The 10,316-nt window shown below is 40.2% G+C and overlaps 1 protein-coding gene across 1 annotated transcript in view; it reads left to right on the forward strand.

Annotated features, from left to right (window-relative positions):
* Positions 1-5,746, forward strand: part of mamdc4 (MAM domain containing 4) — a 33,770-nt gene extending 28,024 nt beyond the window's left edge. Inside the window, exons 22-27 of the mRNA XM_062959835.1 lie at positions 246-370; positions 495-597; positions 1,516-1,653; positions 1,752-1,880; positions 3,880-4,007; positions 4,098-5,746. Coding sequence (XP_062815905.1) covers positions 246-370; positions 495-597; positions 1,516-1,653; positions 1,752-1,880; positions 3,880-4,007; positions 4,098-4,679 — 1,205 coding nt within the window. The 3' untranslated portion in view covers positions 4,680-5,746. The remainder of the gene's footprint in view (positions 1-245; positions 371-494; positions 598-1,515; positions 1,654-1,751; positions 1,881-3,879; positions 4,008-4,097) is intronic.
* Positions 5,747-10,316: the final 4,570 nt, after the last annotated feature.

Below are 10,316 nucleotides of genomic sequence, written 5' to 3' on the forward strand. Positions count from 1 at the left end.
GTAAATTTAATTTGTGAGCTGCTCTGAGTCCCCTTCGGGGTGAGAAGGGCGGGATATAAATATATTAAATAAATAAATAAATAAATAAATACAACAATTCTGATTTTTTATTATCGAATGTGATTGGGTTTCATGGCCGAAGGGGGGATTCGAACCCTGGTTTCCCCAATGCAATGTCCCAAATTAAACATTGGGTCAATGTTAGAGGACAGATATATATCTTACGCTCCCAATTCTTTTTCTAGGGTCTTTGAGGGTCACCATCAAAGAGGGAGGCAAACAGAAGGCGGCAGCGCTGGACGTGAGCCTGGTTCCAGGGGAGGCCTGGCAATACGGCCGCCTCAGTGTCCGGGTTCAATCTGATTGGCAGGTGAGCAGGGCCTTCCTTCAGATGACCAGCATCCAGAGTCCTTATCCAGACCCTCCCTTTGGGATCACCCCAGTTGTTGGTGGTGTTGTTGTTATTGTGATGCCTTGGTGTCTCCTTTGGGCAGGTGGCCTTTGCAGCGGAAGGGGCTGCCGAGGGACCCTTTTCTTCCTCCTCTTTCCTGGCCTTGGATGACTTTCGTGTGACGGATGGCAGCTGCCTTGGGGCCGGTGAGATCAGCTATATTGACTCTGGATTGTGGCATCCATCCACCTATCTATCTATCTATCTATCTATCTATCTATCTATCTATCTATCTATCTATCACCCTCAATCATATCTATGGTTGGCTGACCATCTGTCGGGAGGGATCGGATGGTGCCTAGGAGCCTATCATCTCTCTCTCTCAATCCTATTTGTGTTTCTCTTTCTCCCAGTTCTATATATGGTTTAAGGATTTTATACTCTATGGTTTTAAATGTATTTATTGTATTTTGTTAAATTATTCAATTGTTTTAATTGCTTATGTGTTCTCTTCTTGTATTGTATATTGGCATTGAATTTTTGCCAGATTGTGAGCCACCCTGAGTCCCTTTGGGTGAGACGGGCGGGATAGAAATGAGGGAAATATAAATAAATTTCTATTACTAGATGTGCCTCTGTCGGGAGGGATCGGATGGTGCCTAGGAGCCTTTGATGTATCTTTCTCCCAGTTCTATATATCTTTTCTATGACTAGATGGGCCTCTGTCGGGAGGGATCGGATGGTGCCTAGGAGCCTGTGATGTACCTATCATCTCTCTCTCTCAGTCATATTTGTGTATCTCTTTCTCCCAGTTCTATATATCCTTTCTATGGTTGGCTGACCACCTGTTGGGAAGGTTCAGATGGTGCCTAGGAGCCTTTGATGTACCTATCATCTCTCTCTCTCAATCATATTTCTCCCAGTTCTATATATCCTTTCTATGGTTGGCTGACCATCTGTCGGGAGGGGTTGGATGGTGCCTAGGAGCCTTTGATGTACCTATAATCTCTCTCTCAATCATATTTCTCCCAGTTCTGTATATCCTTTCTATGACTAGATGGGCCTCTGTCGGGAGGGATCGGATGGTGCCTCCCTTCTCACTCTCTCCCTGTTCTTTGTTGCAGGGTCGTGTGACTTTGAGCGGGGTCTCTGCGGTTGGGGCAAGCCCCCCGGAGCCTGGTCCAGCTGGGGTTGGAAGGCCGGAGCTGTTCCTTCCCAGTCGCCTTCCCCGGAGACTGACCGCACCTTTGGCTCCAAGGAAGGTAAAGCCAAAATGCAGGCGGACGGGTGGCCCTCGGGGTCCCTTCTTCTCTGTCCTTCTCCGGCTCCTTTCCCCATTCTCCGGCCTTTCTGCTTCCAGGCCACTATGCTTTCGTGGACCTGGCTGTCCTGGGGCAGAGCGTGGCCCGACTGGCCAGCGAGCCCCTCCCTCCGGCCACCAACGCTTCCCTCCGCTTCCATTACCACATGGACTTCCTCGGCCAGAACTGTAAGCCCACCACACTCATAAAATCAAGGAATACGTAACTGATACATTATGATTATTGACACAATGACATAGTCTAACACAGCAAACAAGATAGATATGCTGGATTTCGTATCACAAAATCACAAGTCGAACACTTCCCAAGGGTCTAGGACTGTGTGATGTTGTTATTGTTATTATTATTATTATTATTATTATTATTATTATTATTATACACATATATATACCTTTCGTTATTAATATGTCTTATCCTTATTTATTTTAACTGATTTAGTTTAATACAAATGTTTAATACTGTTTTAATACTTTTATATTTGTATATTTTAAATGGTATTGTAATGCTTTTCATGTCAGCTGGTTTGAGAAAAAAATGGGATACAAATAGACATACCGTATATACTCAAAGATAAGCCAAGTTTTTCAGCCCTTATTTATGAGCTGAAAAAGCCTCCCCAGCTTATATTCGGGTCAAGGTCAAGCCAGCAGCGGAGCCTGGAGGCCACAGGATGTTTTCTTTTCCAAAACCTCCCTCCTCTGCTTCTCCTCCCAGGCTGGTTATCTTATATTTTTTTGAGAGAGAGACAGAGAAGAAGCGAATGTTTTCAAAAGTGAAAGGAGAGTGTGAGAGAAACCCTTGCAAGCCAGATTGCATGGGCAGAAGGGGAAGAAAAAAAAGATATTCTTGCAAATTTGCACAATTCATTACTATTACTATTATTATTATTATTATTACTACTACTACTACTACTACTACTATTGCAAGAAGATTTGAGTCCAAAGGGAGGGAAGAAGGGAAAAGAGAGCAATAGAAGGTATTTCTTTTTATTCCCAAGGAAACAAAAATGAGGTGGGTTTTTTCAGGAGGGGGAGAGAAGTTTTAAAAAGCCTTTTCTGGCTACTTTTAGAGTTTGAAAAGAGGTGGGAAAGGGCAGGAGAAAAGAGGACAAAGTTGTTTGTAGGGGGGCTTTGCTTGCATTTCTTCCTTGGGCAAACACATGCCCCAAAGCTTCTAAATATTTATATAGATGTTCCCCCTACAAAGACATTAATATATGAATTTTCCCCTCATATGTTTACAGGTCTTTGCAAATCCTATGTAAATATAGATAACTAGAGATTTCCATGTACCTGTATATCTGTTCCTATATGTATACATTAATTTTATATATGAATTTTACCCTCACATGTTTGCAAGTGCAGAGGGAAAATGCACACACACACACACACACACACACACACACACAGATGTCTAGATAGATATAAACATTGATAAATCGGGCTTGCAAATATTGCAGGAGGAAAATGCACATAGAGAGGATTTGCAAAGGTTTCAGGGGGAAATACACATGTGAAATTAGTATATATCATGATAGATCTATATCTAGCTCTGCATTGTTTATGTAGGCATTATATGTTTGCCTGTTACTATGTTGGAAGCCGGCCTGAGTCCCCGGGGGAGAGAGATAGGGCAGGGCACAAAAGAAGCTGTTGATGATGATGATTATTATAAAGTTATTGTTGCTTTTCTACTTATAGACTTAGTTTACTGTTTTTCTTTGAAATATAGTAAATATTCAAAACATTTAACCCACTGATGCCTCAATTAATGTCATTTTATTGTTACCTAATTTTATTTTTGAAATTTACCAGTAGCTGCTGCATTTCCCACCCTCGGCTTATACTCGAGTCAATAAGTTTTCCCAGTTTTTTTTGTGGTAAAATTAGGTGCCCCGGCTTATATTCGGGTCGGCTTATACTCGAGTATATATGGTAATTATATATGTTATATATTATATATGCTTATTTTATTTTATATTTGTATTATATAATATTATATATATATATATATATATATATATATATATATATATATATATATATATAGTATAGTATAGTATAGTATAGTATAGTATAGTATAGTATAGTATAGTATAGTATATAATGACCCTCATACCCAGTGGCCTCCCCTTTGCCTGTGTCTTCTTCTTGTTGCTTTGTCCAGCTCAAGCGGAGCTCCGGGTGAAGGTGTCCAGCTTGGACGTGGAGCGGATGCTGTGGTCGGCCAAAGGTCACCAGGGCCACTCGTGGCTGCAGCAGACCCTCCTGGTGTCCAGTCTCACGGAGTTCCAGGTACCCAACACAAAGAATCCACAACAACTCTGAGTCTATTGATCCTGCTGAGTCTATTGATCCCACTCTGTCCTCCTCGCCTTGCTTTAGATCCTGTTCGAAGCCACCAGCGGAGCATGGCCCAGTTTGGGGACCGTTGCCTTGGATGACGTCTCCTACGACACTGGGCCTGATTCGGGCGATACCGAAGGGAGCCAAGGGACAGGCGAAGGGGGCAGCGGGGGTCCGGACGCAGGGCTGGTGGCCGGCATCCTCTGCTCCGTCCTGCTGGTCCTCCTTGCGGCCGCAGCGGCTTTCCATTTCCTGAAGAAGCGGAGGGGGCCCGAGGAGAGGAGGCCCATCGAGCGCACCAGCGTCCAGGGCTTCGACAACGTCGCCTTCCAAAACGTAAGCCACTTCTCTCACAGGATGTTTCATCCTTCTGTTTCAATAGTTGCATCTTGTCTATTTAAATTTTTATTATTTTTGCCATATAAACCAGGGGTTCCCAAACTAAGGCCCAGGGGCCGGATGCGGCCCATCGAAGCTATTTATCCAGCCCCCACGGCACAAGGGCAGAAGGGGGTTGGACTAAATGACCCAAGGGGTCTCTTCTTCTCTTACAACCCTTATTATTATTATTATTATTATTATTATTATTATTATTATTATTATTATTATTATATTGTATGACACAGCAAACAAGATAGATATGCTGGAGTTCGTATCACAAAATCACATTATTATTAACATTGAGGCTGGGTGGCCATCTGTCAGGGGTGTTTTGCTAGTGCTTTTGGTGCACAAAGGCAAAAGGGGGTTGGACTTAATGGCCCAAGGGGTCTCTTCCAACCCTCATTATTATTATTATTATTATTATTATTATTATTATTATTATTATTAACATTGAGGTTGGGTGGCCATCTTTCAGGGGTGGGTTGCTTGTGCTTTTGGTGCACAAAGGCAAAAGGGGGTTGGACTTAATGGCCCAAGGGGTCTCTTCCAACCCTCATTATTATTATTATTAATATTATTATTATTATTATTAACATTGAGGCTGGGTGGCCATCTGTCAGGGGTGCTTTGCTAGTGCTTTTGGTGCACAAAGGCAAAAGGGGGTTGGACTTAATGGCCCAAGGGGTCCCTTCCAACCATTATTATTATTATTATTATTATTATTATTATTATTATTAACATTGAGGTTGGGTGGCCATCTTTCAGGGGTGGGTTGCTTGTGCTTTTGGTGCACAAAGGCAAAATGGGGTTGGACTTAATGGCCCAAGGGGTCTCTTCCAACCCTCTTTATTATTAATAATAATAATAATAATAATAATAATAATAAACATTGAGGCTGGGTGGCCATCTGTCAGGGGTGCTTTGCTTGTGCTTTCGGTGCACAAAGGCAGAAGGGGGTTGGACTCAATGGCCCAAAGGGTCTCTTCCAACACTCTTTTTTGTTGTTGTTGTTGTTATTATTTATTATTATTGCTCGGTGGCCAACTATAGTCCGGCCCTCCAATGGTCCGAAAGATCGTGAACCGGCCCCCTGTTTAAAAAGTTTGGGGACCCCTGATATAAACCATTCCTAAAGTTGGAAGCCCCTGGTGGCGAAGTGTGTTAAAGCGCTGAGCTGCTGAACTTGCAGACCAAAAGGTCCCAGGTTCAAATCCCGGGAGCGGAGTGAGCGCCCGCTGTTAGCTCCAGCTCCTGCCAACGTAGCAGTTCGAAAACATGCCAATGTGAGTAGATCAATAGGTACTGCTCCATGCAGTGATGCCAATGGCCACATGACCTTGGAGGTGTCTACGGACAACGCCGGCTCTTCAGCTTAGAAAAGGAGATGAGCACCAACCCCCAGAGTCGGACACGACTGGACTTAATGTCAGGGGAAAACCTTTACCTTTACCTATTATAATTGTATATTTATATTACATGCAATATTACTAATAATATTGCAATATATTCATACAATATAATATACTCTAAATAAATGCTGTAAATAATACTGTATGTATATATACAATAGAGTCTCACTTATCCAACACTCGCTAATCCAACATTCTGGATTATCCAACACTTGCCCTATAAGCCTTATATATCACCTGTCACATCAGCACTTTTAATCTCGTACCCATTACTCTGGCCCGGCCCAGTTCTATTGTGTTCTAGCGTATTGTTCTTGCTTGTGGTTTATACTGTTTTAATTGTTTTAATTTGCCTTTTGTTTGTATTGCTACATTGTGTGTTGAGGCCTTGGCCTTTGTAAGCCGCATTGAGTCCTTCGGGAGGTGCTAGCGGGGTACAAATAAAGTTTAATAATAATAATAATTTTTGTAGTCAATTTTTTCAATATATCGTGATATTTTGGTGCTAAATTCATAAATACAGTAATTACTACATAGCATTACTGCGTATTGAACTACTTTTTCTGCCAAATTTGTTGTCCAATATGATGTTTTGGTGCTTCATTTGTAAAATCATAACCTAATTTGAGGTTTAATAGGCTTTTCCTTAATCCTTCCATATTATCCAAGATATTCGCTTATCCAAGCTTCTGCCAGCCCATTTAGCTTGGATATGTGAGACTCTACTGTATTGCAATATATTTGTATAATATAATATACTGTATGTATATATACTTGTAAACTGCCCTGAGTCCCCTTCGGGGTGAGAAGGGCGGGATATAAATATCGCTAATAAATAAAATAAGTAATAATAAATAAATGTATGTATGTATGCTGAAGCAGTATCTATTTATCTACTCACATTTGCATGTTTTCAAACTGCTAGGTGATATTTCCTTCCTCGGTCACGACTGGACTTAATGTCAGGGGAAAACCTTTACCTTTACCAAAGTTGGAAGGGACCCCAAGGGGCTATCCAGTCCAACCCCTTTCTGGCACATAATCTGCTCTCTTGGCTCAACAGGACCAAGTCACCATCCTGCCGCTGCCCAACGAGAGGGAAGCGGATTAAAGGCTGGCCTGCGGTGGGTGTCCGCACAAGAAGTATGTCTCCTGCCAATAAAGGGCTTCTTCCTCTTCCCCTGAGCTTTGGGTTTCCTCCTCCTTTCGGCAGCTGAGAGACGGGGAAAGGGGGCTCTGCCGCATTGGAGATCTTTTTATGTAAATAGGTATTTAAAAAATCCAAACATTTACTGCCAAGGCTTGTTTTCCCTTTTTGTGAAGGAAGCACAGCTGAATTTGTCATCTTCTGCAAGAAACCTTTCCCTTCCGCAAAACATTTCCCAACCCCAATGGTCATTTCAGTTTAGGGCTGTGGTTGAACCAATCGACAAAGCAAATATATAATACACAATCTATATATATAAAAGAGTGATGGAATCCTGGCAACCGCCAAAACAACAAAACTAAACACCCCACAACCTCGAAAATTGACAACACAACCCATCATCCACGCCTCTAGGTTGATACAACAAAAAGAAAAGAAAAATAAAGTCCTAATTAGAGGGAGAGGAATAATTGTTTTTATCCAATTGCTGCCAGTTAGAAGGCTAAGCTCCTCCAACTTGGTCTCCTAGCAACCCAATAAAAAATAATAAAAAACACTAAAAAATTAATACAATAAAATACTATAATAACAGAAAATAACTAAAAATAATACAATAAAATAATAAAATATAATAAATAAAAATATAACTTACAATAAAATTAATAAAAAATGCAAATAACGTCAAATAAAAATTACACAATAATTTTTAACCAATACCACCACCACTTTGCCACAGCAACGCGTGGCCGGGCACAGCTAGTCTATATATATAAAAGAGTGATGGAATCCTGGCGACCGCCAAAACAACAAAACTAAACACCCCACAACCTCGAAAATTGACAACACAACCTCTAGGTTGATACAACAAAAAGAAAAATAAAGTCCTAATTAGAGGGAGAGGAAGAATTGTTTTTATCTAATTGCTGCCAGTTAGAAGGCTAAGCTCCGCCCACTTGGTCTCCTAGAGCCAAAGCCTTGCTATATGAACAGGCGCTAGCCCCAAATGCCCCAGGCCGATGGGCTTGGCCGGGATTCCTGGGCCCCTGGGGCATTTGGGGCTAGCGCCTGTTCATATAGCAAGGCTTTAAGCCTCGATTCTCTATTTTTCCTCGCTTGGGGGGTAAAACCCCTGCAGACTTGGCAGGATTGAGGGTTATGGCTCTCCCCCAGGCTGAGGAGGCATTTGGCGTGGCCATCCGCCTCAGGGAGTGTGCCCCCACATGTGCGAATTCCACAGAACACCACTCGAAGAAACACAGTTACAGGTAAGCAACTATATCTTATCTGCTTTAACTGGATTATCTGGACTCCACACCTTTACCCTTTACCTTAACTCCTACCAATTCCTCAGTACTTTATTTCCCATACCACCATACTTCGCCACAGCAACGCGTGGCTGGGCACAGCTAGTATATATATAATACACAATATATTGTGTTGTCGAAGGCTTTCATGGCCGGGATCACAGGGTTGTTGTATGTCTTTCGGGTTGTGTGGCTATGTTCTAGAAGTATTCTCTCCTGACGTTTCGCCCACATCTATGGCAGGCATCCTCAGAGGCTGTGTGGCATGCCTGCCATAGATGTGGGCGAAACGTCAGGAGAGAATACTTCTGGAACATGGCCACACAGCCCGAAAGACATACAACAACCATATAATATTTTATAAATACATATAATATTGATAACAATATTATAATGGAATATATTATTATACTACTAATAATATAATATTTATATATTATATATTAAATGTAATATTACTAATAATATTACCATATAATGATATACAGTACAATATACAGTAGAGTCTCACTTATCCAACACTCGCTTATCCAACGTTCTGGATTATCCAACACATTTTTGTAGTCAATGTTTTCAATACATTGTGATATTTTGGTGCTAAATTCGTAAATACAGTAATTACTACATAGCATTACTGCGTATTGAACTACCTTTTCTGTCAAATTTGTTGTATAACATGATGTTTTGGTGCTTAATTTGTAAAATCATAACCTAATTTGATGTGTAATAGGCTTTTCCTTAATCTATCCTTATTATCCAACATATTTGCTTATCCAACGTTCTGCCGGCCCATTTATTTTGGATATGTTAGGATTATACCTCTACTGTATATAATATATTGTATATACATATAATATTGACAACAATATTATAATGGAATACAATATTATACTATTAGAAATACAATATAATAATATTGTATTAATACTATTAATTATATATTATATCAAATCACGTTTTATTGACTAGCCCATCGGCCGTATCAAAATATTTAACAAATAGACATACATACAACATACAACCCGTGGTAATATATATTATATATTAAATGTCTCACTTATCCAAGCAAAACGGGCCAGCAGTAGCTTGGATAAGCAAGTATCTTGGATAATAAGGAGGGATTAAGGAAAAGCCTATTAAACATCAAATTAGGTTATGATTTTACAAATTAAGCACCAAAACATCATGTTATACAACAAATTTGACAGAAAAAGTAGTTCAATATGCAGTAATGCTATGTAGTAATTACTGTATTTACAAATTTAGCACCAAAATATCACGATATATTGAAAACATTGACTACAAAAATGTGTTGGATAATCCAGAATGTTGGATAAGCGAATGTGAGATTCTACTGTATTACTAATATTACCATATAATATTGATTATAATATTATAATGGAATACAATATTATACTACTAATAATACATTATAATAATATTAATTATATATTATATATTAAATGTAATATTACTAATAATATTACCCTATAACGATATAGTACAATATAGTAATTTAATGCTTATATTGTGCTATGCTAATATATTGTATGTTCATTTGATTTGTAAGCCGCTATGAGTCTCTTCGGGGTGAGAAGAGCGGGATATAAATGTAGTAAATAAATAAATATATGTGTTGTCGAAGGCTTTCATGGCCGGAATCACAGGGTTGTTGTATGTCTTTTTGGCTGTGTGGCCATGTTCCAGAAGCATTCACTCCTGACATTACAACCACTTTGGTTGTAAGGTATGGAAAAACTAGGCAAGGAAAGGAAAAAATATATATCTGTGGAGAGTCCAGGGTGTGGCGAGAGTCCTTTGTCAGAAGCCAACATTAATGTTTCAGCTAATCACCCTAATTAGCATTGGAAAGGTTTGTCTCTTGCCTGGGGGGCATCCTTTGTTCAGTCATTAGCCGTTCTTGGGGCTCCTCTGCCCTCAGAGTGTTGCTTCCCATATCTATGAGTCCATATCTATGCCTGCCATAGATGTGGGTGAAACGTCAGGAGAGAAT

The sequence above is a fragment of the Anolis carolinensis genome, unplaced genomic scaffold (assembly GCF_035594765.1).
Source record: "Anolis carolinensis isolate JA03-04 unplaced genomic scaffold, rAnoCar3.1.pri scaffold_7, whole genome shotgun sequence".
NCBI classification, from domain to species: Eukaryota; Metazoa; Chordata; class Lepidosauria; order Squamata; family Dactyloidae; genus Anolis; species Anolis carolinensis.